The sequence below is a fragment of the Caenorhabditis elegans genome, chromosome II (assembly GCF_000002985.6).
Source record: "Caenorhabditis elegans chromosome II".
Lineage (NCBI taxonomy): Eukaryota > Metazoa > Nematoda > Chromadorea > Rhabditida > Rhabditidae > Caenorhabditis > Caenorhabditis elegans.
In genome coordinates this window covers 5,387,394-5,414,238 of record NC_003280.10, presented here as the reverse complement: position 1 = coordinate 5,414,238, position 26,845 = coordinate 5,387,394, and the positions used below count along the sequence as shown (strand labels likewise).

Below are 26,845 nucleotides of genomic sequence, written 5' to 3'. Positions count from 1 at the left end.
CATTCATTTTTGTAAACGGTCTCCTAACGAAATACAGTAACCTTCTTGCTCAGCTTTCGTTAAAATCTTTTGTTTCTGAGTACTGCTGATTTTCGATTCGATCTGCGCTAAAATTATTTCTTCCGTTGTTCATAAATTTCTAGAAAAATAATTTTAAAGGATCTTTACTGAAATTCGCGTATTTTCAGCGCTCACTGGAGTTCTCAACACACGAAATCGTCTAGATGGAGAATTTCCGGGATTATATACATTCGAAGCTTCAAAAACTTCATCAAGACACGGAGAAGATGCTTGATATGCTTTATCAGGTTTGTAAATATTAAGTGAATTTGTTCTCAACGTTTAAAAAGTTTTAGGATCCTCCAGTTGATCCACGATGCACCGAACATTTTTCCTTGCTTGATCGAAAAGTGGAAATAATATCGGAGGTTCAAGCGATACAAGAAAAGAAAATTGGACTTCTCAATGAGAGTTTGATGAACATTCAGAAGCAGCCAGCGACATCAGAGCCATCGAATGCAGAATTTATTTCGAACACCAAAACAGAACTTCGAGAGATGCGTTCAGAAATCAAGTATGTGGAAAGTGAGCAGAAGCTGCAAGATCACGAACTTCGATTGATGAGAAACGATCAAGATAATGATAAAAAATCAATTCAAGCTTTGAGCGTCGAAGTAACCGAATTGAAAAGTACCCAGAGGGATTCTGAAAATGAAAATGAATCGGTGATTGATTTTTGAATTTGAAATTTTTTAATAATCTTTAATTTTTAGATACAGTACCAAGAATTCAAGATTCACAAAGAAGAAGTTCTCAATGACGTGAAGTCAATTCATGGCGAGATTATGGAGATGAAAAAGAAACAAAATGTTTCCGAACTTTTCAATGAGGAAGTTATCAAAGAGTTCAAAGCAATCAACAGAGAGATGAAAGCTCTTGGAGCAAAAGGTTATAATGAGAAGAAAGAGGTTTGTTTCTGGAAATATAAAATAATTGGAATTTGATTCGATTTTTTTAGAAAATGGTTCTGATTGAAGAGGAAATCGTTGGAACATGGAAACCTTCTTCATTGCACAACTACCCACATTGTGCAAAACCTGAGGATCCAATTAGAAAGAGTCAATGGCTGAATGGACATCTGAGATATTCTCTCCACGGAGAATACTTGACATGGAAATTATTCGTTTTAATTGATAATACCTGGGATACTGTCAAGGAAACAACAATTCTTCTTGGATATGAAACGAAATATTCCGATCACACTGAAACTTGGACTTTCGAGAATAATCATCTCATCATCATTTTCAAAAACCGGACTGATCACACCATCATCAAGAAGTTCTTCCAGTTCACTGTCGACGGAAAGTTGCATATTGTATATCACAATTTGGTGGATGACGTCACATGCACTCGAATCTACGAAAAAGAGTAAAACACTCCTCGAAACTAATGCATTTTGTTGTTTCATTTTTGTACATTTCTGTTATGTTGTTACTGTTATAAATTGTTCAATATTTAAACGAGTGTTTTTGAATTTGTATTATTAAAGTCATAATTAAATGGTAATTTTCCCTGCAAATCTTACTTATGAAAATTTTAATTTTTTCCGTTTCAAAATAAACGTTTTCAGAATGAGTGCACAACCGGTTGGAAAGTCCGACATGCAGACTCTTCGCGATGAAAATGAAGTGCTTCGCTCACTGCTCGTCAAAGTAAGTTTATTCATCTTGAATACATTACCAAAATTACTGTAGAGTGAATTTTTGGAAACTGAGGTCATCAAAGCACTTTTGAATTTTTGTTTTAAAATCCGCCGAACCCTGCAAAAATGAATACTACGGAATTCATTTGCGTTTTGGGCGCTGCATAAACCATGTTAAATTCCAAACCATTTTCAGAAGTACACTTGTCCCGATTGTACTTCGATGAAAAGTTTGATGGAAAAAATTGCGGAAATGGAGAAAAAGTTGGATGCCGAGACCAAGCAGAACGCGTTGTATCGAAATCAATTGACTGAATAGATTAACAAAAACACGGCTGCTATTGGATCAGTACGAGTGGAGTTGAAAAATGATCAATCTTCGGTGGCCACTCAACTGGCTGAAACTTCAAAGCTCTCATGGACAAAGGGTACATTTTTAGTTTTTCGAAGTATAAAACTTGAAGTTTGTAAATTTCCAGCTCAATTCTCAACTTAACCTGATCCACTCTCGAAAATGGATCGATTTCGATGAGCAGATTGTTGGAACTTGGAAACTGGCTTCTTCGGAAAATTGTCCGAATTTCATCGAATGGTTTGGCATTGAAAAGAAGAAGAGCAATTATGGATATTATAACGACTTGACTCAGGCTAAACTCAATGAGAATCTTGTTTTCAAGATGAATTACAATAATATCGTTGGCATCCCGAAATTATTCCCACACATGTCTGAGAAAACAGTCAGGGAAAACCGGCATATCAAGACGACAGACGACCGTTCCCTGAAACTCACAATTGATCGATACATTGATATGGGCAAGCTTAATGTTACCATGGAGTTGAAAGTGAACGAGGGTAAACATGTTTGCACCTGCAAGCTCGTCTACGACAGAGTTTACTACTAAATGATTGTTCTTTTCTTTTTTGTTACTTCTTTACTGTTGTTTATTGTTTTGTTGATCAAATTGTTGAATGTTGAATAAAGTCTTTTTAAGACAGACACCGAATACTACAATTTATTGGGATAGAGTCTATCAGTTCGGGCTTCATTAATGCAAAAAACACCAAGGAAACGTGTTGCCTATTTTAAATCTGAGGTTTATTTAGAGGCGTGATAATCTAAATAATAGTAATTTCAAAAGTGACCGCTGTAGATTGCATAGACACCTTCCAAATGTTTGCAAGTTTGTGTATTACTCATCAAGTGTACTGTAGTCTACATGAGGAGTACGGTAGACTAATCTTATTCGTCGATTCAATATATTTCTAGTTATAAAAAATGATCTAAACTCGATTTTCGAAAAAAAAACTTTATTATGAAACTCTCATCATTATTGAATTTAATTAGGAAGTGTGTGATATTATCAAATTACGATACAGAACAGTAAGTAGTAAGGAAAAAATCAATTAAGGGTATCAGAAACACGAATCTAGTATGGATTGAATCGACGTCCTCTTCCACCACGTCCTCCCCGATTTGGACCATTTACATAGACATACTTGACAACGACTGTCTGTTGTCTTCCTGGTGCTCCGCGAGCAGCTCCACGTCCTCTTCCGAAGGTTCCTCTTGATGATCCACGTACACCATGTCCCATTCCAGGAATATTTGTTCTTTTGGCAGTGACCACAATTGGTCTGCTTCTGAACAATGATCCATTCATTACAAGTGCATTTTCAATGCTGGATGAGTCATCGAATTCAATGTATGCAAAACTGAAAAATAAACAATATGAATTAACTCTAAACATTTTGAATAAAACTTACTTTTTCTGTTTTTTCGTGAATTTATCCTTTGGAATTGTAGTTTTCACAATCTGTCCACATCCTTTAAAATGCTCTTCGATTTCTTCAATTGTAGAGTTGAAATCTACATTTCCAATGAAAACAGACTTAGCATCAATTGCCTTTTGTTCTTCTTCTGTTGGTGGAACATATGCTGCAGATTCCAGATGCTTTGCCATCTTGTTCTGAATTTGCTGGAGAATTGCAGATTCCGCTTCAATTTCCATTTCAAAATGGCTGTTGGAGTTGTTGTCAGCGGTAATGGTTGCCATTTTGGTGACTTTGTTTCTGAAAAAATCTTCATATACAGAAAATACACAAAAAATAGAAATGTAAATAACTGAGATATAAAAAGGAATGGGTGTTGTTTAGAAAAGAGGACCAACTCATAGAATACTAAATGATCAGAATGAAAGAGTATTGGTCAGTCTGATTATGTAGAGTGCTGCGTCGAGTTGGACTGTAAATGGGCGGAGTTTGGACCGGACTGGAGATGTTAGCTGTCTTTTGGGAAATGGCCTAACCAAACATCTAGTATTGATTAGATTTAACTACTGTACTAAACCTACGGCTGAAATATCCGTTTGGACCTCTACTGTAGTTTTCTGACGTCAGCGGATATATATAATCGTTTAGAATAATCATAACAAATATTTATGAATATAACATTAAAAGAGTTAGAGAAGGCATTTAAAGAAGCTGGTTAGTTCTTTTACTGTGCCAATTCCAAAAACTATTTAAAGTTGGTCATGGGCTTGTCATCATTCAAAAAAAAACTGCCATATTTAGCTTTATTTGGTTTCAAAGTTGCCAACTTTAGATAAATATAATAATAGTATTGTATGAAAAACCACAGCAAACTTTATAAGTTTAAGGATTTGGCAAATCAACAAGTACCAAAACTTGTGCACACCCTCCATATTGTTTAGGAACGGATAGGTACCTATTACAAAAAAGAAAACTAGACAATTTTCTAATCGAAATTGTATTTTTTGTTTAGTTTCATACAGCATTTTGGTACATTTTGGCAGTTGGATCTACCCGAATAAGGTCAGTTCCCAAAAGATAAAAAACATCTCCAATCTGATCCAACTCCGCCCAGGCCAACTGGAGGCATCTTCCAACTTCATTCTTGTGACCCATATTAATTCATTCTGGTTTTCTGGTGGCCTACTAGTTGGTCATTTATTTTTTGTGCTCTTGAAACCTTTTTTCTCCTTTCATTTCTTGTAGTTAATTAGATTGAAATTAATTTTAAATCTAACAAAAAATTGAAGAAATATTTCTATAAGTTTATAGGAACAGTTCTCAAGTTCGTTTTGTCTCAATCGATTCTAAAAGAAGAATTTGTAAGTTGGCTAGTTCCCACTACAGTAATCGGACACTATTCAAATCCAACATATTGTTTCAAAATAATACAGTACTCCTACAGTACCCCTAACCTTAATCAGGCATCTTCCTAACTAAATCTCTTGCAAGGACGTTTCCGTTGTCATCTTCACAGCAGTAAACTTTCAAAAAACATTACCATCTAATATCGATTTGATTCGTGTTTCATCTAGTGTAGTCTCACTGACGTATCGATTTAATTCTAGAGCGTTCTAAACATGATCGTCTCTTTTCTCCCATTCCTTTCACTATGACTCACCATTTTCATCGTTATTTATGGTTTCCCTTCTGTTTCTCATATTTTTATTTTAAATGTTTATATTTCAATATCAATTCTTTCCAGATCACACATTCTCTAAAAATGGCCCCAACTACCGTTATCGCTGACAACAACTGCAATGAAGAAAGTAGCAACAGTTTTGAAATGGAAATTGAAGCGGAATCTGCAATTCTTGAGCAGATTCAGAACAAGATGGCAAAGAATCTGGAATCTGCAGCATATGTTCCACCAACAGAAGAAGAGCAAAAGGCAATTGATGCCAAGTCTGTATTCATTGGAAATGTAGATTTTAACTCTACAATTGAAGAAGTTGAAGAGCACTTCAAAGGCTGTGGACACATTGTGAGAACTACAATTCCAAAGGACAAATTCACGAAAAAACAGAAAAAGTAAGTTTTATTCAAAATGTTTAGAGTTAATTCATATTGTTTATTTTTCAGTTTTGCATACATTGAATTCGATGACTCATCCAGCATTGAAAATGCACTTGTAATGAATGGATCATTGTTCAGAAGCAGACCAATTGTGGTCACTGCCAAAAGAACAAATATTCCTGGAATGGGACATGGTGTACGTGGATCATCAAGAGGAACCTTCGGAAGAGGACGTGGAGCTGCTCGCGGAGCACCAGGAAGACAACAGACAGTCGTTGTCAAGTATGTCTATGTAAATGGTCCAAATCGGGGAGGACGTGGTGGAAGAGGACGTCGATTCAATCCATACTAGAGCCAGAGATTCGTAATCTGTAATTTAATAAGTTTTTAAATGTTTTCATTACTTTACAATAATTTTTTTCTTTCATAATAATAAAGTTTCCTTTCTAAAAGTGATTTTTACAACCATTCATGAATTTAAAATCGAATTGAATGTCTTTGTAACCTGGAAATTATATGAATGTATCGTCAATAAGGATTTAATCAAAATACACTCATAATAGTACACAAATATTAAAAAAATTATTTTAAGTCAAAGTTTGGTAAACTGCCAAATTTTCCTAAAGTTGGACTTGTAAGTTGTTTTGAGCACTGTTGCAAATTGAAACCTCTAGAATGTTTAAAGTTCTTTAAACATAAGCATTTAAAACATAAAACTCGCAGAAAAATTTTTGTTCGACTTTCAAAATTTGACTGATGAAAAGTGAGGTTTTGGCAATTTTTCAAATGTGAATAAACAATTTCAAAAAAATATTTGAAAACTTTTACTATGGTATTTAGTCATTTCAAACTAAAAGAAGTGGGTTTCAATAACTTCCCCCACTGACTCTACTTCTAATTCCGATCTTCTGATCTTAACCGTTCACTTTTTTAACCGATACATCAACACCTTGCAATCTCTGCTCTATCGTTCCTGCAAAACGTATTGTTTCAGTTCAAATAATAACACTAAAAGCCCCCCGCAAAAACCAAAACCTAACCGTTTCGGGACAATAAAGCCTGCCGGAAATTCAAGGTATTCAAACATGCGCTCCTCATCAACACTTCTCATTGCTTTTGGCCTCTTTTTGGCTTCAATGTCGGTTGAAGCCATTATCAGACCAGGTGAGTCTTAGAGTTTTATCTACAGTTTAGTGAGAAGCACAACTATAGGATTACCACAAATATTTGTAGTTCGTACGTTAGGGTCTTGAAGCGAAAATGAATTTAAACCAAATTCGTGGCAAGACCCATCCCCAAGAAGCAATCTAGCCATCATTAACTATATGACACAGGTGCCCGGTCTCGAAACGACCGACACTTTACAGCTATCGTACCCACGAGAAGTACACAATTTTTCATCTCCTCCCAGCACGCTCCGTGTCTTATGATTTTCAACGCGAGAACTTCATATTTTGTTCAAAAGATGAATATCAAAATACATAAAAAAATCCTCAAAAAAAATTCTTACCTGGGTAAAAAGGAAAATACCTCAACCAGCTGAAATAACTATTCATTGAATCTCACTAAAACTTCAGGATATGGAAGCGGAGGACATCGTCCACCATCATCGTACCATGGAGGACATCACAATGATGATGACTGTACGACAAAGCCACCAAAGTCCACGAGTACTCCATCAACTTCCACATCAACTCCTACAACTACCACAACAACTACTACTACCACCACTACAACTCCTACCACAACCACCACCACCACCACGACCACCACACCTGAACCAACAACTACCAAGGTAAAAGTTTGTCCACAAGGATACACAAGCTTCCTTCGTACTCCTGCTGCTGACAACTCGTTCACTTCTGAATGGTGCATGCAATTGATATGGTCCCCAAGACAACCAATGCCGATCAATAATGCATCTGCTCTTTGCCAGGCTTCTAACACTGAAGCAGTTGTAACTACCTTCGCCAACGAGGAGGAGCTCAATGTGTTCTCTTTACAAATGGCACAACAGTTCGATCGTGTTGGACCGGCAACTCGTGGCGCTATTGCTGTCGACGGAAGACGTATTGCAGCATGTGTTTCAAGAGATCGAGGAATTCTTGACAGTGAGGAATGCAATGGTACAAATTCATTCGTAATGGTTGATAAGCATACCTCACCAGGTTTTACTTGGTCTAAATGGGCTACAAATGAGCCATCTGCAAATGCTTGGACATAGTAAGTTTATTCAAAAATGTGCAACAATAAATAAAATCTCTATTAGTGCGGCTCTCGAATGTTTTTGAAGATATTAAGACAATTCAAAAACATTAAGTATAGAAAAAGATTTAAAAATATGTTCTCAGTTAAAGTTTTTCTACAAAAACAAAAAATCACGAGATTATTAGCTGTCAAAGTCGAATATGCGGTATATAACTTGAAGCACACGGTGTCAAGCTTTTTTTGCTGCTCATAAATTTGGAAGGCGACCAAAAAAATTATTTTTCCTACATTTTTATACTTTAATTTTAGTTTAGTTATTCGTGTTAAAACATTCTAAGTGTCGGAACATGCGACATTGCTTTGAATATTTTCAAATTTTTTGGCAAATTGCCAAAAACTTTGAAAGTGAGAAACTAGGCCAGCTGGCCCCTCTTTTCAACTTTTTCTCCCAAAAAAAGGCTTAGAGAAATTGTGATTTATCAATTGATTTTCCAGTGACATCGAACAATGTATACAATTTACCGTCTACCCAGCGCTCACAGGACCAGGGGATAATCCATACAATATGCTCAACCGTAACAATAAATTCAACGATATCTACTGCAACATGGACAAGGCTCCAAATGAGCCAACCAACACCGCCTACTGGAACTTCGGTGCTCTTTGCGGAGTCCTCCCATCCTAAACACTTCTAATTCTAATGATGGTATATTTTGAATGTTTAAATGATAATAAATGAGGTTATTCAAAAACAAAACAAGTGTACTCGTATTTACTCTACAGACAGAAAACAAAGAACTGACATCAGAAAAAGAAGCAAAAATGAATAACTTAAATATTAAAAAATAAAAAAACGATAAGAAACACAGGAGACTGATTATTTGTTGGGATTGTATATCCTCTTCTTGACACGTGTGATACGCCAGGCATTTGCATCTGCATACTTGTCGAACAACGGATCGATTTTCTGGTTTCGTTTGAATGTTGATAATTTGGTAGAATCTCCGATTTTGAAGAATGACGGTGCAAATTCAACAAGCCATTTTGGATCGATTGCGGTGACCTGGAAATTGAAAATTAGGTTTTTATTTAATTTCTTATTTAGACTTAAATAGTTTTTGGCCCTAAATGAAAGAATAAAGTCTCCATATGCCAAATATGAATTTTAAAAATGTATATAATTTCTCTAAACTTTGTATTTTTTTTTCAAATTTTGAAAATATTTCAAAAGGGAGCATAATGGCCTAGTTTCGACATTTTTGTGTTTTCCGCCTACAGTACTTTTCCGTATATAAAATTGAAATAAACTTACTTCTCTCATATATTCCTTAGTTGTCATGACGAGTTCATGATATACAACCCATTCTGGTTGTTGTTGGAAACATGCTGATGATGGATGAATATAAACATTCTGTCCATCAGTCAATGTTCGATATCCTTCCTGTGGATCACGTTTTGCAGCATTTCGGAAGAATCCAGAGCAAATAGCCTTCTGAACTCTCGATACATCCCGTCCACAACTGACCATCAGAAGTTTATGACGATCCATGATTCCGAGTAATTGCTTACGAATGTCCTGAGCTCTCTTCATACTTCTCACTTGAATGAAATTTTCGAAACACCATGGTTGTGAGAAATGATGGTTTTTCCATGAATTGTAAACCGCTAGAAGTGTCAAATGATCTCCTTCTGGTTGATGGAATTTCGCCTTCTTCTGGTCAGCATGATCCTGTTTTTCTTTAGGTCGATAGAAAATGTTTTGCACATTGAGCATTGCCACAATCGTAAGAACTTCTTCTGAGCATCCCAGATCGACAGACATGATCAACAATTTGGAAAGTGATGGTTCCAATGGAAATTCAGCCATTCGACGACCAAGTTTCGTGAGAAGACCATCTCCATCAAGTGCTGAAAGCGTGTGAAGTGTATTGAGAGCAGTAATCATTGAATCCAGAGGTGGAGCATCCATGAAATCAAAATCAATCAAATTATTGATTCCCATAGCTTTAAGCTGAAGAAGTGTTGACGCCAAATTTGTTCGCTGAATTTCTGGAACAGGTGTCGGAAGCATCTCATCACGGAATGCACGTTCTGTGTAGAGACGATAGCATTTTCCAGGTCCCGTACGTCCTGCACGTCCTGATCGTTGCTTTGCTGCGGCTTGTGAGATTGGGGTGACAACCTGAAATTTATATTGTATTTTCGTTCTTATTTATCAGAAAATTGTTTTTTAATATCTCGAAAAAAATTATCTTATTTTGAGTAGCTAATAATTTTAATTCGTCTAATTGCAAACAATATTGAATTTTATTGCATCATTTTCAGTTTCTGGTGAAAACATTTTTTTTTCACTTTTTTTTCGAATCAAAATTTATGAAAAAAGGCGAAAAATGTATGATTCACTTTTTCGAAAAAAAATTTGTTAAAAAAAGGCGAAAAAATATTTATTCCACTTTTTTTCACAAAACATTACACTCAAAATTAAATATAACTCTACAAATATTTATTCTTGAAATAATAAGAATTTTCGTTTCAAACATTTCAAAAATATAAAATTTCAGTTTTTTCCTGTTTTTGGCGAAATAAATTGTTTCGCTTCGAACAAAATTTTTTTTCTTGTTTTTGGTCTCTCTGGTAAAAATGGATTTTTTTCTTCGTTTTTTTTAAGACAAAAACCAAAAAAAAAAAGTTTTTTTTAAAAAGAAATCCGAGTTTTTTTTGTTTTTGGCAAAATATTATTTTTTCGTTTTTCGTCTTCGAAAAAACTTGTTCTCCTGGTTTTTGAACTTTCTGGTAAAAATTGATTTTTTTTTTCGTTTTTTTAGCCGCTTTTCGTGTTTTTTGAAATTTTTTTTTCGTTTTTTGTCTTGTTTTTTGGTCGAATTTTTTCGTGAAATCCCTGACGGGTGCATAAATGCTTACCAAGGAATCCATTCCACTTTTCGGATTGTAAATCTTCTGTTTCACAAATCCTGGATCAACGACATAGAAAATTCCATCAATTGTCAAAGAAGTTTCGGCAATATTCGTAGCAATAACAACTTTTCGCTTTCCGGCAGGAGCTGGATCAAAGATTCTTGTTTGCATTTCACTTGGAAGAGCTCCGTAGACAGGAAGAATAATCAGCTCCGGCACATCAGGTCCCATTGATTTCATTCGTTCATATAAAACTTCACACGATGTATCAATTTCTTCTTGTCCAGTCAAAAACACAAGAACATCACCAGGTGGCTCAGTCAAATGAATTTGCATTACAGTAATATGTGCAGCTTCAAGGTAATCTGATTCTGGTTCTCTTGTGTACAGGATCTCAACGGGGAATGTTCTTCCAGGAATTGTAAAGATCGGAGCTTCCAGGAAATACTCTGAAAATTTAACTGAATCCAAGGTGGCACTAGTGATAATCAGCTTCAGTTCCGGACGTTTTCTAGCAGCAGCTTTCAATAATCCAAACAAGACATCCGTATGAATTGTACGTTCGTGAGCCTCATCAAGCATAATCAACGAATATCCAGAAAGATCAGGATCAATAAGACATTCTCTCAGAAGCATACCATCCGTCATGTACTTGATAATAGTATCTTGACTTGTACAATCTTCGAAACGAATTGTATATCCAACATCAGTTCCCAGCTTACAACCGTACTCTTCTGCCACACGCTTTGCTACGGACATTGCTGCAACACGACGAGGCTGGGTACATCCAATTTTACCACGTCTTCCAAGTCCAGCTTCAATTGCATATTGTGTCATCTGAGTAGTCTTTCCTGATCCAGTTTCTCCAACAACGACAAGAATTTGATTATCAATCATTGCTTCCATCAGATTCTTTTTCAACGCAAAGATCGGAAGACTTTCTCTCTGCTCAACCATACTCAAATTGGTTCTTCTTCCATAAGTCGCTTTTCCACCAGCTGTCACATGTTTCAACCATTCTGGCATTTCTTTCATTTTATTATTCCGATCCTTTGACTCATCAGCACTCCACGCAGTCGACTGATTTCCAGACATAGGATCAAGAATTCGAGCATTTGAACTGAATCCTTTCTGTGTATCCATATCACGCTCTCGTTGTGCTTGAATTTTCGTTTCTTTTCGTTCTTTTGAAAGAGCACCTTGCATTAAAGCTGCTTGAGCTAATGAACCATCCGGATTTTTGACAACTTTTACAGGTTCTATTTCTGCACCGCCTTTTCCATATCCACGTAAAAAGTCAGGTTCGTCTTCGACAAGCTCGATTTCAATATCCTCGCCATCACTTTCATCTGAAAATTGAAAAATTGTTGTGCTTTAAATGATAGAAACTTTATTTTAAATATTTAATGATTTTTTTTTAAATTTAGCTTTTTTAAAAATTGTCTTTGAATTATCGGGAAAATCATTTCCTTGTAATTTTTCGCATTTTCCTGCTAAATTCGAAATTTTTCCTTTGATATATGCAACTTTTGTCATATTTTGGCTTGTCTGTTGAAACTAAAAAATCGTCTTAAAAACGATAAATTAGTGTCGATTTTTGAGGAAAAATGTCTGCGTGCGCGAATTCAAAAACAATTTAGTCATTTTCAGGAAAAATTAATTTGTTTTAATTCAAAAAATTTTACAATTTTTCTTGATAAATTATTAAATCATAAATTTTATACCATCATTTTTTTCATGTTTTTTTTTCAATCTTGCTTAATTTTTAATTTTATTTGAATTCCCGGGAAAATTATTGCCGTAATTGTAAAGTATTCGCATTTTTCAGGCTAAATTCGATATTTATTCTCCGATGCATCTTTTGTCATACTTTGGCATTTTTCAGTAAAGAAAACCAAATTTAAATTTTGTTGAAAATAAAAAATCGGCTTAAAAACGATAAATTACTGTCAATTTTTAAGGAAAAATGTCTGTAAAACATCATTTTTAGTCATTTTCAAGAGAAATTGAAATTGTTTTCAATTAAAAAAATTTTGCAGTTTTTTTTTTAAATATAAATTATTTTTAAAAAATCATATACCGTATTTCCTCTATTAGTCTTGCATGCAAGACTAATTTTCGATTGACCCGTAGGGGTGCAAGACTAATAGAGACTGCAAGACTATTAGAGGCTGCAAGACTAATTTTCGAAGACCCGATAGATTTGTTCAATTGGCCATTTATCGTCACAAATTTGACTTGAAACAGTCTAAATCATGCAAAATACATACTTTTCTATTGTTTTATCAATTATTTTAACACTTTAAAATTTAATTTAGCTATAAAATGGCGAAATTGTTGAAGTTTTCACAAAATACTGCTGGTCTGGCAAGAATAGGGGTGCAAGACTAATACCGTATGTTCTCTATTAGTCTTGCATGCAATACTAATAGAGGCTGCAAGACTAATTTTAGATTGACCCGTAGGGGTGCAAGACTAATAGAGGAAATACGGTAAGCAAAATAAAGCACCATTTGCGCGGAATTCAAAAATAATTTAGTGATTTTCAAGAGAAAATAATTTTTTTTTCAAATTTATCATTAATTACTAGATCATAAATAAAATACTCACCATCATAATTTCTTAGAACTCCCATTTCTTCATCAAAATCAGGCATATCTGTGGCTGTGAGAACTCCGGCTCCTTGCATTTGTCTTAATTCCCACCGTTCAGGTGTCGAAATTCGAACTCTCGCCTTTCCACCACCAATTGAGGTCGAAGGACCTTGTCCTACTCCACTTGCTTCAGGATTCATCCACGAGGAAGTTGATGCTGGCGGTGTCCGTGGACGAACTCCGATTGCATCCGGATTCAGGTCGGTCTCGCGTGGATTCAAATCTTCTCCACTATTCTGATCGACTTCTTTCATTGACAACGAGATTTTTCCATTTTCAATCTTATTAACTTTAACTTTGACATTTTCTCCTCTTTTCAAAACATCTGCGACGGTTTGAACTCGTTCATTTCGAATTTGGGAGATGTGAACAAGTCCTTCTTGTTTTTGACGGAAACCTTCCAGTGTGATGAAAGCTCCGAACGATTGAATACTGTTTACACGACCATCGTAGATTTTTCCGATTTCTGCAACTTCGGATTTTCTAGCACCACCATCATCTCGTCGATCACGCCGATCTCTTTGTCTGTCGTCTCCTCTTCGATCCCCACGTCCTCTGTCTCTGTCTCTGTCCCGATCCCTCCTATCTCGATCTCTTCTGTCTTCACGACTCCTACTACGTCTCCGACGATCCCTGTCACCACTACGACTTCTTCTTCGTTTTCGATCACGACTCCTTGATCGACTTCTTGAACGGTTTCGTTTTGAATCTGATTCCTTTTGAAGACGTTTCTGTAAATGGAAAATTTATTTTAACAAATTTCAAATATCAAAGATACGTACCTCACTTTCATATCGGCCTTCCATCTTTTCTAACTGAGCCATAAGATCATCTTCATTATCTTCCTTTTCTTTCGCAGTATTTGCCATCGCTAGAGCTGGAAGTCGTGCTTTAATTTCTTCTTTTGCATCAGAAATCAATGTAATTTTGTGTGAATCCTTGATATCTTCTTTTGAATCACCACCTTTCTTGTTTTTCTTTTTAACAGCAGTCATGCTTTGTACTATACGAAGTATGGTCGCAGTGAGGGAATCATCAAACTGAAATTTAGAATTAAAGAGAGGAATATCGAGACTTTTATATTTATGAGACGAATAATGTTTTTTTTAAATCTCGATATTTGATATTCATCAAAATATTTTAAAACACCTTGAATTAAAATAATTTTGAAATTTCCTTTAAAAAAATAATTTAGTCGTTAAATTTTCTCATATTTCAACATACCTGATCCCCAAGTCCCTGACTATCCAAAGCCTTTTTCAGTTTATCAAATGTTGGATTCTCTTGAGCCAAATGAATAACAAACTCAGCGACATCTTTTTCGACGACACCAAAATGGTTCTCAACTTCACTGAGGACCTTGCTCACAAGTGAGAGGTGCTCAAGCTGGTCCATCCTGAAATTTACAGATAAAAAATTTAATAAAATAATTCTTTAAAGCAGTTTTAATTCCGAAAAACTCGAACAATAGAAAATTAGAGTAAAAAAACAAATTCGAAATCTAAAATAGTGGGCGTGGTCTTTCATGCAAACTGCGGCCCGCTTTTTCGCAATTGTGCCGCACAGTGTGCAGCTTTCTTTAATTATATTTTTTCAACAATTATTTTTTATTTTATTGAAGCTGCCGGCTTTCATTTCGTTTGTAAATATGTTTCATTGTGTTTTTTTGAATTTATTTTAGTATTTCCAAAAATGGATATATAAGTTTGTGTTAATGTAAAATCGTTATTGCAAATACCCTTTGCCTTCAAAGTTAACAAAAAACAAGGTCTTTTAAAGCATGATTTTAAATTTAAAAGCTGTTCAAAAACTGCAAATTTTCTAGATTTTCTTTGAATTGGTGCTTTTGAACGTTTCATAGTGACCAATGTGTCCCCAAGCATCCGAATGTCCCGTTTTCTGCGTCTCTTCACTTCCGTATAATCTCTAACCCGACTCACTGGTAAACATGCGCCATTCCTCCTCCGAACAACGACTAGTGAAAATCGATCAAAATTGTTTTCAAATTTATTATTAATGTTTCAATTTCAGAAAACAGTTAAACCTAAAAAATGGATTTCAATCGAAGCTTCACATCGAACCTCGGGAGCGCTGGAAGTGCTAAATCACAACAGGTTAGAGAACACAATTCGATTTTTTGTCTACCAAATAAATGTTAATGTGATAAGAAAACACTAGGGAACAGTAGCCAAATCAAATCATATGGTTCTGTTATCTTTTCTCTCGAAAAAACGTTTTTTTCACACATTTTCAATTTTTCAGAGTATGTTCAAAGCACTCCGCCGGCTTCATGGACAGAACTTGGAGAGCCGAGGGCTTCATGATATGACTGAAGCATTTCAGTCATTTGTCACAAGGGCACGGTTTTTCAGTATTGGAAAATTGAGGTAATATCAACATTTTAGCTCTGGTTTTTTCTAAATTAAAATTAAAATATTTTCAGGCGAACTTGGTCCCACTCTGCCGCAGAGTTTATGAAATATCGACGACTTTTACCAATGTTACTCGCCGATGGAGATGCATTTGATGGAGGAGAAACAGACGGTAATAAATCTTAAAATTTGGAAAAAAAATCAATAATTGTTTTTTTTTTCAGATTTCGATGCATCTATCGCTTTCCAACATACTTCTCGTGATGATCGAAAAATCGTGGTTTCGAATATTTCTGCTAAAGTCACCCAATCACAGCTTCAATCCTTCTTTTCTCAATATGGAAAAGTGTGTTGTTTTAATTATCATTTAAATATAAAATTTTAAAATTAAATTTCCAGATAACCAGCTGCATTCTGCCTCGCGAAGAGAAAAAGACATCAGTGTTCGGAACACTTCCAAAGCATTCCAGAAATTGTGGAACTGCTACTATTACTTTTAAGTATAATTTAAATTTTTTTGGTTTGTTCAGGTCTTTTTAATAATACAATTTTTGCAGAAAGTCTGAGCATGCTGATCGCGCGAAAAATGCGAATCCTGAAGAGTTGAAGTTTTATGATCAAGTTATGGTTGTCTCAGCTGTAAGTTTTTGATTTGGGATTTAATTTTTAAACCAATTTATCTTGTAGTATGTATCGAAAAAACGTGGAGGTAAAGGTCTCGTGCTCAGTGATGATGTTGGAAGTCGTGAAGATACTCCATTGTCCCGTGCTTCATCTACACAGTCGTTAGCTTCAGGATCCGAGCAATCATTCAATTTGGGAAACGTCCCGGATAAAATTCTTAGAAGGGTCATCTCATTTTTACCAATTCACGAAACAATTCGATTGGAACGAGTTAATAAAAAGTTCATGGAAGAATCAATTAAATCCTGGGAACTTGTCAATAAAATTGCATTGGCAAGAGAAACTGTATTCAACAAGCAACGACCAATGAGAACAAGTCATCTTAAAATGAGTTTGAGCTGAAATTTAAAAAAATTAGTTTTAAAAAGTTAATAAAAAATAAAAAATTTCAGGCGATTCTTACTCGTGCTGGTGCACACTTGAGGTCACTTGATGTTTCTGGAATTGTGCATCTTCTTGATGATCGCCGAGCACTTAAAGTCATCGCAACATGCTGTCCGAATTTAGTTGATCTTGATATTAGTGGAACTCATGCTCAGGCTGAAGCTCTCGAAGAACTTGGAGAATCACTTTCACATTTAGAACAGCTATCTTATAGAGGAATGGAAACAACTGGAGACAAGGCATTCTACTTTTTACTTAAAAACTGTGGTCATTCACTTAAATTTGTGGATTTACGAAATTCAAAACGGCTCCACGGACGATCATTCAAATTATTCGGGTCACAACTGGAAAGTTTATATTTGGATGGATCATCAAAAGTAGATGAGATGGCTTTTGAAGATTTATGCACCAGTTGTGGAGGTCTCAAAGAATTACGGATCAATGAATGCTATAAAATCACAGATGAGAATCTGAGTATGATCGCTAGAAGAATGGAAGATCTTTCAATCTTAACATTATGTGGGGATGGATTCAAAAGTTTAACGTCAGCCGGATTGATTCATATTAGTCACATGAGAAATATTACAGAATTGGCGTAAGTTCCATCTGAACCTATGATTAAAATTATATTTATCAATGTTTCAGCCTTGACTACAACGCTCTTGTTAATGATGAGCTTCTTATCTCAATATCAGCTGGTCTACCGCTTCTTTCATCACTCAGTCTTGCTAACGCTGGAAACGATTCGTCGATCACTGCAGAAGGAGTTTCAGCGATTAAAAATCTAAAAGAACTGACTCAGCTTGATGCATCGTCGCTGGCAGCTGTCAATTCAAAAGTTTTAGAGCAACTGGGCTCACTGAAAAAGTTGGAAATTATTCAACTGAGAAATTGCACATATCTTGGTGATGATGGTGTGCGTGCGAAGCTTAGAATGCCAAATATCCGCCACGTGGATCTAAGTGGTTCAATTTTAGTATCAAATGACTCGATTCAACAGTTTATCAAAGCATTCCCATCAGGACCAAAGGTTCGTTAGGAGGAAATGGATAAAATTAAAAATAAAATTTAGCTTCCACCAATCACCCTCGTTGTCGGTGGAACTGCCGCTGATGCTTCAAAGTTGTCAGTTCGAGGATCAAGAGTAGTCGTCGACTTTTCCGATTATTCCACGATTGTCACGATGCAGACAAGCCAATGTTCGTCATCCAAGTTTGCCATTGGAGGATCAGCGTCAGACGCTGAAGGCTCGGATGATGAATTTGAAGCATTGACCGCACAAAGTATGTTTTAAGATTAATTTAGTTCTTTAAAAACTATTATTCAAAAATTTTCAGGAAGTTTCTACATTGATGCTGTCTGTGGAGAAGAAGAATCACCAATTACAGACGATGGAAAATTGGCGGAATGGGCTGAAAAAGAAGCAAGAAGCCTCGGGCTTATTAAGGATTAAAGCTTCAGAATTTTATCGAACGAAGGAAACAATTTCATCCGTTTTATTGCAATTATAGGTTCTTATTTATTGATAATAACATTTTTTGTCATTTTCAGCATTTTTCTTGTCATTTTTTTTGTAACTAGTCTAATGAAATTTTCGATTTCTTAGAGACCCGTTTTGAAAAAATTACGGGTTTTCAACCGTTCTTTGATATTTGTTTCAATTTTAAACATTATGAGAAAAAGTGATGCTTTTTCGAATTTTTTTAAATTCAAAATATTTTTTTCTCTCGGAATTTTGTCGTTTTTCTCTTAAAAAACCAAAAAATTATATTAAATTATAATACTTATAATATTTTCAGTGTATAGAAGTAAGAATGTCTATGAAACGATTCGGAAAAGCAGCATATCGAATCGCAAATGAGGTATCTTCAAAATCGTTCTTTTTTATAATCGTTAAATTGAAATTTTTTAGTTAGTTGCAAAAGGTGGACGACTACCAATTTTCCAACGCTTCCTGCCGAGAATATTTCCCGCCACTTATAATTTAGGAGTTCATGTCGTACTCAAAAAGGCTCCATTTCCACGACAAAATGCTCTACGAATTGTAAGTTTATGAAAATTCAACAAAAAAAAATTAAAATTGAATTCCTTTCAGGCTCGCCTTGTAACTCGCCACGGTCGAGTTTTCCGGCCATTTTCCTCAGTAATAATCGAAAGACATCGATTTCAAAATCAAAATGATTGGCGTCGAAAGTTTCAACCGATTCGTAAAGAATTGCCAAGAAATGTGGATTTAGTCGAACGAATCAGGCAGATATTTGGCAATTCTCTACGATACAATGAGGATTTGAAAAGCACTGAATGGCCGAATAGAATTGATTCTTATGAGTTTGGTATGCTTTTTTCAGTGATATTTCTCCATTGTTTGAGTTTTCAGGGGAATTTCTCGGTCAAGGATGCAATGCAGCAGTTTACTCTGCGAGATTAGCCAATTCTGATGCAGAATCCTCAGGGAATACTCACTATGGTGCAGGGTTTAATGAAGTCACAAATATACTTGCAGAAATTCCGCCAGTTAGCAAAGTTGCACAAAAGGTAGTTGATAATCTTAATTCGATGATTAATATTGAAAAATCATTGCAGAAATTCCCGTTGGCAATCAAATTAATGTTTAATTTTGAACATGATCGCGATGGAGATGCTCATCTCTTGAAATCAATGGGAAATGAATTGGCTCCATATCCGAATGCTGCAAAGTTGCTCAATGGACAAATGGGAACATTTAGACCTCTTCCAGCAAAACATCCAAATGTTGTTCGAATTCAGACAGCTTTTATTGATTCGTTAAAAGTTTTGCCAGATGCGATTGAACGGTTAGCTTTGAAATTTATTGATAATGATTGAGAATAAGATTTTCCAGATATCCAGATGCCCTTCACACTGCACGTTGGTATGAGTCAATTGCCTCCGAACCGAAAACAATGTACGTAGTAATGAGACGATACCGACAAACACTTCATGAATATGTATGGACTCGTCATCGAAATTATTGGACAGGACGAGTGATAATTGCTCAACTATTAGAAGCATGTACATATCTTCATAAGCATAAAGTTGCTCAGCGAGACATGAAAAGTGATAATATTCTTCTGGAATATGATTTTGACGACGAGATTCCCCAATTAGTTGTCGCCGATTTTGGATGTGCACTTGCATGTGACAATTGGCAAGTAGACTATGAATCAGATGAAGTTAGTCTTGGAGGAAATGCCAAGACAAAAGCACCAGAAATTGCGACGGCTGTTCCTGGAAAGAATGTGTATGTTTTGAAGTTTAGAGTACTGTATATAATCAAAGTTTTTACAGAAAAGTAAACTTCGAAATGGCAGATACATGGGCAGCTGGAGGCCTTTCTTATGAAGTTCTAACACGATCAAATCCATTCTACAAACTTCTTGATACTGCAACATACCAGGAATCAGAACTACCAGCACTCCCATCTCGTGTCAATTTTGTGGCACGAGATGTCATTTTTGACCTACTCAAGCGAGATCCTAATGAAAGAGTCAAGCCGAATATTGCTGCAAATGCGTTGAATTTGTCATTGTTCAGAATGGGAGAAGATGTGAAGCAGATGATGGAAAAATGTGGAATATCTCAAATGACTACTCTATTGGCTGGAAGTTCTAAAGTTTTGAGTCAAAAAATCAATAGTCGTCTGGACAAAGTGATGAATCTGATTACTGCTGAAACTATCATGGCCAACCTAGCTCCACATTTGATTAGTCGAGCAGAACGACAACTTCGAGCAACATTTCTTTCAAGAATGAATCGAGAAGATATTTGGAGAAGTCTTCAATATTTCTTCCCAGCTGGTGTTCAACTTGACACACCTGCCACATCATCAGACTGTTTGGAGACTATTTCCAGTTTGATGTCGAGTTTTTCAAATGATTCAGAAAATTACGAGAAGCAACAGAAACCGGCTAAAAATGGATACAACAATGTTCCACTTCTTCTCAGAAATGTTATCCGTACAGATGCGGATGGAATCAATGGAATTGTACATAGAGTTCGATCTAAATAGATTTGTTTTAACGATTACTGTAGTTTGAAACCTCTAGATTACATATGTAATAACCTTTTTTTTTTACTTGTTGGTATTTTTCAAATTGTACAATCACTTTTCATGCCAGTCTATTGCGTTCTTTTGTCTAATTACGGTTTATCATTCCCTCATTTATGGAAAATATCATACCTTATTACTTTTTATTGTTCAAATACTGGTGGTTTTTAACCATTTTATACTACTTCATTACATCCTATTATTTCAGATCTCAGATCCTCTAACTGTAACTTTTAGGTGTATGAGCAGTCTTTACGTGCCATTAGTTTTACGGCTCGAAGTGAGAGACCGGACAAAAATCGTGCAATCTTTTATCGACGACTCGAAAGCAGGAAGTGAATCCCCACTGGCAGGTGAACGGACTCGTCAGAGACTAGTCAAAAAAGGAAATACTCCTCCAAAAAAGGAACTGAAAGGCAGAGAAGAAGATCCGCCAATTGGAGTTATGGTATATAGATCAAATTTTATTGAGACTAAAAGCTTAATCTGATTTTCAGTCATCCGAGCCATCACACAACTACCACAAAGGACGACGGACCTATTCTGAAGTGGTCATCGAATCTTTAGATGGAGAAAAACTTGTTGACTCGAGTTCTTCGGTTGCCGGAACATCGGAAAAATCTGGTGGAAGATCTGTTTCAGAAGGACCACGTGAGTTTGAAACATGTGAGATGGAAAATGAAATCTAAAAATTTCAGCTGACCAAGTTGCCTATTATTCTGGAAATCCTCTCACGGAAAAGACCGAAGGAATTATGCATTTTTACAAGTACAATGATGAGAAGTTGACAAAAGTTGCACAGTGCCGAATGTTGTGTATGTATGCTGTACCAGCACAAGTTGAAGTTCGTGAGATTATATCATTCATGTGTATCTCACTTCCGATGATTGTTAGTATTAAAGTTGTTCGAGATCCAGCGCCAAATCAGTATATGTTGATTATCAAGTTCAAGGAACATGTAGGTTCAAGTTATACTAACGATTAATTGGCAAATATTTATTTCAGAATGATGCTGTAACATTCTACGAGGAATTCAACAATTGCCCGTTTAATGATCTCGAATCGTATTGTTGCACGCTTTTCTTTGTGGATAGAATTGAATGTGTAAGTTATTATTATTTTATTTCAATAATTCCAGATATTTCGAAACAATTTATAAATTTCAGACAACGTCGAATGATCTCTTCTCCTCCGATGATACATCTCTTACGGAGCTTCCAACTTGTGCAGTTTGTCTGGAACGAATGGATGATAGTGTTCTTGCAATTCTATGTAATCATTCATTTCATGCTCGTTGCCTGGAACAATGGGCAGACAATACTTGTCCAGTCTGTCGATATGTTCAATCTCCAGAAGTTGTCGCAGAGCAACGTTGTAATGATTGTGGAATGAGCAACGATCTATGGATTTGTCTAATTTGTGGAAATATAGGTTGTGGAAGATACGCAGAACAACATGCACAACGACATTGGGAGCTCACTTCACATACTTATAGTTTGAAAGTTGGAGGAGAACGAGTCTGGGATTATGCTGGAGACAATTACGTGCATAGATTGATTGAAAATGGAGCTGATGGGAAACTTGTCGAGTATCAGAGAGAATCGAATGCGGTATGTTCATACTGGACCAAAAAAAAATTGTTGATTTAAAAACAATAATTTTTTGTTAAAAAACTGGTGGAAACAAAAAAAAAGAATGTTTTGAGGCTTCAAAGTGCCGAAAATCAACCTTTTCGTATAACTAATTTGAATTTCGCGCACTAATTAGTTTTGAAAATTCTCGGCCGTGTACTCCTCTCGGGCAATGAATCAATTAATTTTTTTGGATGCAATTTTTCGGGTTTTCTCATTGAATTCTATTGGTTTTTGTTTGAAAACAAATATATATATATATATATATGCGTCTGTAAATGCGTTTCAAATTAATTATCACACAAATACTTTTGTTCTGCCTAGGAATAAGTGCTAAAATCCTGTAATATATTCATTTTCCCCTTTATCGTTGAATAATAAGTATGATCATGTTCTAAAAGTGTTTGAAATCCAAAGTGTTTGATTTTTTACTTTATTTTTGCTATCATAAAGCAAAATTTTTTTTTTTTCGTGAAAAAATACCTTTGAAAAACAGAAAAAAAAGCAAAAAAAAAGTCCAGCACTGTTTTGTGGCCTTTTCATTCTATACAGAAAATTTATAAATTCATTTAAAATTTTGTTTTCAAGTATTCTGACTAAATAGACCAGAATGTTTAGTCTTCACTCAAATTCCCTAAAAATGTTGAAAATTGCAGAGCTTTGATGACAAAAACCAAAAGGGTGGAGACAAGCTTGAGGGAATCAAACTCGAATACACTCTACTCCTGACCAGTCAACTTGAGGATCAACGGAAATATTTTGAAGGTCTACGTCACGATATGGAGCAAACGATGTCAAAAATGGAGAAAACTGCTTATGCTCAAGTAGAGAATCTCGAGCATCAACTGACGGAACGATCAACTGAATTGAAATCATTAAAAGGAGATTTAGATGATACTGTGACGGCGAGAAAAGTGGCAGAGAAACGAGCAACGCAGACAAATGAAAAAGTGAATAAGCTTGCAAATGAGTTGAAAGATGAACGTGAAATAAATCAAATGTTGAGAAAAGATCAGCAAGTGTGGAAAGGTCAAGTGGAAAAGCTTATTGAAAGTCAGAAAACTGCTCGAACCGAGTATGAAAAGGTATTCGTCTAAATAGATTCCCTTGATCTCTTGAAAGCTTTTCTTTTCAGAAAATCGAAGATCTTCAGTCACAAGTCAATGATCTTTTGATGCATTTTGAAACTCAAAATAAGCTGAAAGAGCAGTTGGATGCTGGAAAAATAACTCAAGAGGTTGGTTAACCAATGCTCGCCACAATAAAAATGTTTAATTTACAGGAAATAACTGAAAGTCAAGTTGAACTCGATTCGTCGTCCTCCTCGTCGAGAAAATTGAACAGAAAGAAGAAAAAGTAGTTGGCATCTCAGGAGATCCATGTCCTATTTAATTTTTGCATATTGAACATTTCTTTAATAGTCTTTTCATATATGGTTAGTCTCACTTGAATATTTATTCGCTTTCTTTCGCGTATCTCATCGAATTTTGTGCGGTATATATGTATGCAGCCGGTAGTTTATTTAATGCATTCGCTTATGAATAAAATGATATCGTTCGAGTGTCTTTTGGTTTCATATTATGTACCATGTTTTCAATCGTTATTAAACGACGAGTCAAAAACTATTTTTCGAATTCCCTCCTCTTTCCTTGCTGACACATTTTCGGTGCTGACGCAACTCTTGTGTTCACTAAGAACGCACACTTCGTTTTAAACGTCTCCGCTGGCCATCATTCTTGTTTCCTTCGATTTTTCTCGATACTTATCTTTTACAAATTATTTTCTCTTTTTTTCAAGATTTCCATCAACTTTTAATATCACTGCTCTCATAATTTCTCGAAACTCTTCGTATTTCTCTAATTCAAAAGTTTTCTGCCGCATTTTTACACTCACTAACCAAGATTATCGATTTTTGGGCAATTTATGACAATTTGGAATCATCTTTTGTGTCGTCCGATAATGAGTTTCGTTCATCAAAAATGCAGAAATATCGGTATAAACAATGTATTAATCTAACATTAAATACAAATTTAACCTCTAGATACGGTTTACCTTGGTAGTAACATTCACCGACTAAATGTGCCTGATAATCTTGTCAAATGGAGCCAAGAATGGTCAGGATACAATCCTCCGGCTCACACCGATCCAAAAGTTGATGGAGCTGTTTGGGCAGACCCAGAAATCGATGAGAAAACGTTCCAACCGTCTTGGAATGCGATCGATGGGAAAATCAATAGAGTGTCATATGTTTGGTGCGTTTATGAGTGTATATACTCAATCAATCAAGAAACCTTCCAGTCAGTACTCATTTGATCCTGTCACCCTTCGCCCACTAAATCCTATTGGACGTACGGGACTTTCTGGTCGTGGTTTGCTTGGTCGTTGGGGTCCAAACCACGCAGCAGATCCGATCGTTTCTAGAACAAACGACAATGGTGATTTGGAGTTTGTTGCAGTTCAACGTCATGACAATGGCGAGTGGGCAATTCCTGGAGGAATGGTGGATGCTGGAGAGCATGTTTCACAAACTCTACGGCGCGAATTCGCAGAAGAAGCAATGCATGGAATTGTCGATTCTGAAAATCTTGATGAATTGTGGAATAATGGTAAAGAGTTATACAGGTGCATTCACAGCTCTTTTATCCCACTCAATGTTTCATTTACAGAGGTTACGTTGATGACCCACGTAACACTGATAACGCATGGATGGAGACTGTTGTTTTCAATTTTCATGATTCAAAAGGCCTTCTGAAAAATGTGGCTCTTCAAGCAGGAGATGATGCTAAAGCTTTACGCTGGATTGCAGTTAATTCAAATGAGCCACTTTACGCTTCTCATTCTCATTTTATTGATCTTCTAAAAGAATCTCATTCTCATTAACTACCACATGTCTCTCTTTTCTCATGTTCTCCTCTTATTTTCGCGTTTCTGTTAGCTATATTCAATTCATAAATGATTTTCATTTCAGAAATGAGCCGTGGAGGAGGTGGTGATCGTCGTGCCGCACCGGATATCAATGGTCTAACTTCGCTGAAAATCGACAACTTGTCGTACCAAACAACGCCCAACGATTTGCGTCGAACTTTTGAGCGATACGGAGACATTGGAGATGTTCACATTCCAAGGGACAAGTACTCTCGCCAATCGAAAGGATTCGGATTCGTTAGATTTTATGAGTAAGTTAAATTGGAACTATTGGAGAGAAAACATCAGAAAATCAATATTATTTTAGACGTCGTGATGCTGAGCACGCATTGGACCGCACAGACGGAAAGTTGGTTGATGGACGCGAGTTACGTGTGACTCTTGCAAAGTATGATCGACCATCGGATGAGAGAGGAGGCCGTGGAGGTGGTGGTGGACGTAGAAGGTTAGTATACTCAGTTGATTCCCCTTGTAGTTGTGCTCAAAAATTAGGCGCGAGACTTAATGGAACCCTTGTCTTCCTGACTTATTTATAGAACAGCAGCAGAGCCAGATGTTGCTGAGCTGAGCTGAATTTTTGCTGCTGTTGAAGCTGTAAATGCTTGCTGAGTGACACTTGAGTAGCAGAATTGCTGAAAATGCAGAGAAAAGCAGTTTTGATGTTGCTGTGTCTGCTGAATGAAACCAGCGGCGACAGTGTGGAAAAGGCAGAAAACAATTTTGTAAGTGCCCGAATATTTTCAATCGGCATATTCTACAGTTTGTTGCTGAAATTCAACTTTCGGTGGCAAACTGTATTGATAGACGTTGTTCTTTGTCTTTGAGTTGTCACTTCTTTCTATCGAATAGAACATTCACAGCGAGTAATGTATTTTGTACTCTATCAAAAACTTGATTCTTTTAAAAACTTAATAAATTTCAGATCCCGCTCACCGAGAAGACGCTCCAGATCTCCAAGATATTCTCGCTCAAGATCTGTAAGTTACTTTTAATGTCACCAATGTATTTAAATAATTTCAGCCGCGACGTTCTCGTAGTCGTACTCGTTCACCACCATCTCGTGATCGCAGAGATTCACCGGATCGTCGTGACAACTCTCGTTCCCGATCTCGTTCACCGCCACCACGTGAGGATGGATCTCCAAAGGAACGCCGTTCCAGAAGCCGCTCGGCATCTCGTTCGCCAAGTCGTAGCCGTTCCAACTCCCGCTAAATTCCGAAAAAATTTCCTCTTCGATTTCTGATTATTTTTCGTTTTCGTTTTCGTTTTTACTATGATTTACTCACTGATCCTGAAATTTCAAACGTCTTTTTTTTCCAGTTGCCTCCAACAAGACAAGTAATATATATGATTTCCAATTTTCCATCTAATTTCTCCAAGAGAACTGTTAAAATAAATCGAAATTCTGTCCGTCAATATTGTTCCAAACTTTTTTCTCTTGAATAAATTGGCTCAAGTGTCAAAGCAGTTAGAAATGT

The 26,845-nt window shown here is 36.0% G+C and overlaps 12 protein-coding genes across 14 annotated transcripts; 10 read left to right on the top strand and 2 right to left on the bottom strand.

Annotated features, from left to right (window-relative positions):
- Positions 1-186: 186 nt before the first annotated feature.
- EEED8.14 (MATH domain-containing protein) lies at positions 187-1,517 on the top strand. The gene is made up of 4 exons (NM_062623.4): positions 187-308; positions 357-725; positions 774-968; positions 1,019-1,517. The coding sequence occupies exons 1-4, from the start codon at positions 225-227 to the stop codon at positions 1,430-1,432; spliced, it is 1,062 nt and encodes a 353-aa protein (NP_495024.2). The 5' UTR covers positions 187-224; the 3' UTR covers positions 1,433-1,517.
- Positions 1,518-1,628: 111 nt separating this feature from the next.
- On the top strand, positions 1,629-2,043 carry EEED8.18 (Glutaredoxin domain-containing protein). The gene is made up of 2 exons (NM_001383833.2): positions 1,629-1,712; positions 1,899-2,043. Exons 1-2 carry the CDS (start codon positions 1,632-1,634, stop codon positions 2,019-2,021), a joined length of 204 nt encoding a protein of 67 aa, NP_001370633.1. The 5' UTR covers positions 1,629-1,631; the 3' UTR covers positions 2,022-2,043.
- Positions 1,672-2,697, top strand: EEED8.13 (FBA_2 domain-containing protein). Its single transcript, NM_001393069.1, has 3 exons — positions 1,672-1,712; positions 1,900-2,130; positions 2,182-2,697. Exons 2-3 carry the CDS (start codon positions 2,071-2,073, stop codon positions 2,602-2,604), a joined length of 483 nt encoding a protein of 160 aa, NP_001379857.1. The 5' UTR covers positions 1,672-1,712; positions 1,900-2,070; the 3' UTR covers positions 2,605-2,697.
- A 306-nt stretch (positions 2,698-3,003) lies between these two features.
- Positions 3,004-3,772, bottom strand: EEED8.4 (Putative RNA-binding protein EEED8.4). Its single transcript, NM_062621.7, has 2 exons — positions 3,467-3,772; positions 3,004-3,415 (listed from the first exon to the last, which is right to left on the bottom strand). The coding sequence occupies exons 1-2, from the start codon at positions 3,754-3,756 to the stop codon at positions 3,130-3,132; spliced, it is 576 nt and encodes a 191-aa protein (NP_495022.2). The 5' UTR covers positions 3,757-3,772; the 3' UTR covers positions 3,004-3,129.
- A 1,442-nt stretch (positions 3,773-5,214) lies between these two features.
- Positions 5,215-5,979, top strand: EEED8.12 (Putative RNA-binding protein EEED8.12). The gene is made up of 2 exons (NM_062620.6): positions 5,215-5,542; positions 5,594-5,979. Exons 1-2 carry the CDS (start codon positions 5,235-5,237, stop codon positions 5,877-5,879), a joined length of 594 nt encoding a protein of 197 aa, NP_495021.1. The 5' UTR covers positions 5,215-5,234; the 3' UTR covers positions 5,880-5,979.
- Positions 5,980-6,590: 611 nt separating this feature from the next.
- clec-141 (C-type lectin domain-containing protein 141) lies at positions 6,591-8,492 on the top strand. The gene is made up of 3 exons (NM_062619.4): positions 6,591-6,691; positions 7,105-7,750; positions 8,231-8,492. The coding sequence occupies exons 1-3, from the start codon at positions 6,613-6,615 to the stop codon at positions 8,418-8,420; spliced, it is 915 nt and encodes a 304-aa protein (NP_495020.1). The 5' UTR covers positions 6,591-6,612; the 3' UTR covers positions 8,421-8,492.
- On the bottom strand, positions 8,429-14,701 carry mog-5 (putative pre-mRNA-splicing factor ATP-dependent RNA helicase mog-5). Its single transcript, NM_062618.7, has 6 exons — positions 14,530-14,701; positions 14,088-14,345; positions 13,262-14,036; positions 10,658-12,000; positions 9,048-9,917; positions 8,429-8,798 (listed from the first exon to the last, which is right to left on the bottom strand). Exons 1-6 carry the CDS (start codon positions 14,698-14,700, stop codon positions 8,613-8,615), a joined length of 3,603 nt encoding a protein of 1,200 aa, NP_495019.1. The 5' UTR covers position 14,701; the 3' UTR covers positions 8,429-8,612.
- A 635-nt stretch (positions 14,702-15,336) lies between these two features.
- fbxl-3 (Putative RNA-binding protein EEED8.10) lies at positions 15,337-18,347 on the top strand. 2 transcript variants are annotated; one of them, NM_001047292.5, is made up of 11 exons: positions 15,337-15,419; positions 15,568-15,692; positions 15,749-15,849; positions 15,902-16,023; positions 16,077-16,177; positions 16,235-16,316; positions 16,365-16,688; positions 16,754-17,340; positions 17,391-17,775; positions 17,818-18,028; positions 18,083-18,347. In NM_001047292.5, exons 1-11 carry the CDS (start codon positions 15,357-15,359, stop codon positions 18,196-18,198), a joined length of 2,217 nt encoding a protein of 738 aa, NP_001040757.1. In that variant the 5' UTR covers positions 15,337-15,356; the 3' UTR covers positions 18,199-18,347. The 2 variants fall into 2 exon arrangements, 1 of the variants encoding a protein (NP_001040757.1); NR_003153.1 differs by having other exon boundaries at positions 15,357-15,419; positions 16,365-17,340; positions 18,083-18,198.
- Positions 18,348-18,544: 197 nt separating this feature from the next.
- pink-1 (Serine/threonine-protein kinase pink-1, mitochondrial) lies at positions 18,545-20,946 on the top strand. The gene is made up of 7 exons (NM_062616.7): positions 18,545-18,607; positions 18,658-18,789; positions 18,841-19,078; positions 19,123-19,280; positions 19,329-19,558; positions 19,606-20,004; positions 20,052-20,946. Exons 1-7 carry the CDS (start codon positions 18,560-18,562, stop codon positions 20,770-20,772), a joined length of 1,926 nt encoding a protein of 641 aa, NP_495017.1. The 5' UTR covers positions 18,545-18,559; the 3' UTR covers positions 20,773-20,946.
- Positions 20,947-21,048: 102 nt separating this feature from the next.
- brap-2 (BRCA1-associated protein homolog 2) lies at positions 21,049-23,998 on the top strand. The gene is made up of 8 exons (NM_062615.7): positions 21,049-21,259; positions 21,309-21,462; positions 21,510-21,769; positions 21,817-21,915; positions 21,978-22,421; positions 23,099-23,527; positions 23,578-23,679; positions 23,725-23,998. Exons 1-8 carry the CDS (start codon positions 21,053-21,055, stop codon positions 23,800-23,802), a joined length of 1,773 nt encoding a protein of 590 aa, NP_495016.1. The 5' UTR covers positions 21,049-21,052; the 3' UTR covers positions 23,803-23,998.
- A 359-nt stretch (positions 23,999-24,357) lies between these two features.
- ndx-6 (Putative nudix hydrolase 6) lies at positions 24,358-25,410 on the top strand. Its single transcript, NM_062614.6, has 4 exons — positions 24,358-24,435; positions 24,484-24,694; positions 24,741-25,064; positions 25,109-25,410. The coding sequence occupies exons 1-4, from the start codon at positions 24,402-24,404 to the stop codon at positions 25,320-25,322; spliced, it is 783 nt and encodes a 260-aa protein (NP_495015.1). The 5' UTR covers positions 24,358-24,401; the 3' UTR covers positions 25,323-25,410.
- On the top strand, positions 25,409-26,828 carry rsp-4 (putative splicing factor, arginine/serine-rich 4). 2 transcript variants are annotated; one of them, NM_062613.4, is made up of 5 exons: positions 25,409-25,618; positions 25,675-25,812; positions 25,904-26,089; positions 26,290-26,344; positions 26,388-26,828. In NM_062613.4, the coding sequence occupies exons 1-3, from the start codon at positions 25,413-25,415 to the stop codon at positions 25,938-25,940; spliced, it is 381 nt and encodes a 126-aa protein (NP_495014.1). In that variant the 5' UTR covers positions 25,409-25,412; the 3' UTR covers positions 25,941-26,089; positions 26,290-26,344; positions 26,388-26,828. The 2 variants fall into 2 exon arrangements, with proteins under 2 accessions (NP_495014.1, NP_001379856.1); NM_001393068.2 differs by lacking the exon at positions 25,904-26,089 and having other exon boundaries at positions 25,410-25,618.
- The last annotated feature ends 17 nt before the right edge of the window (positions 26,829-26,845 follow it).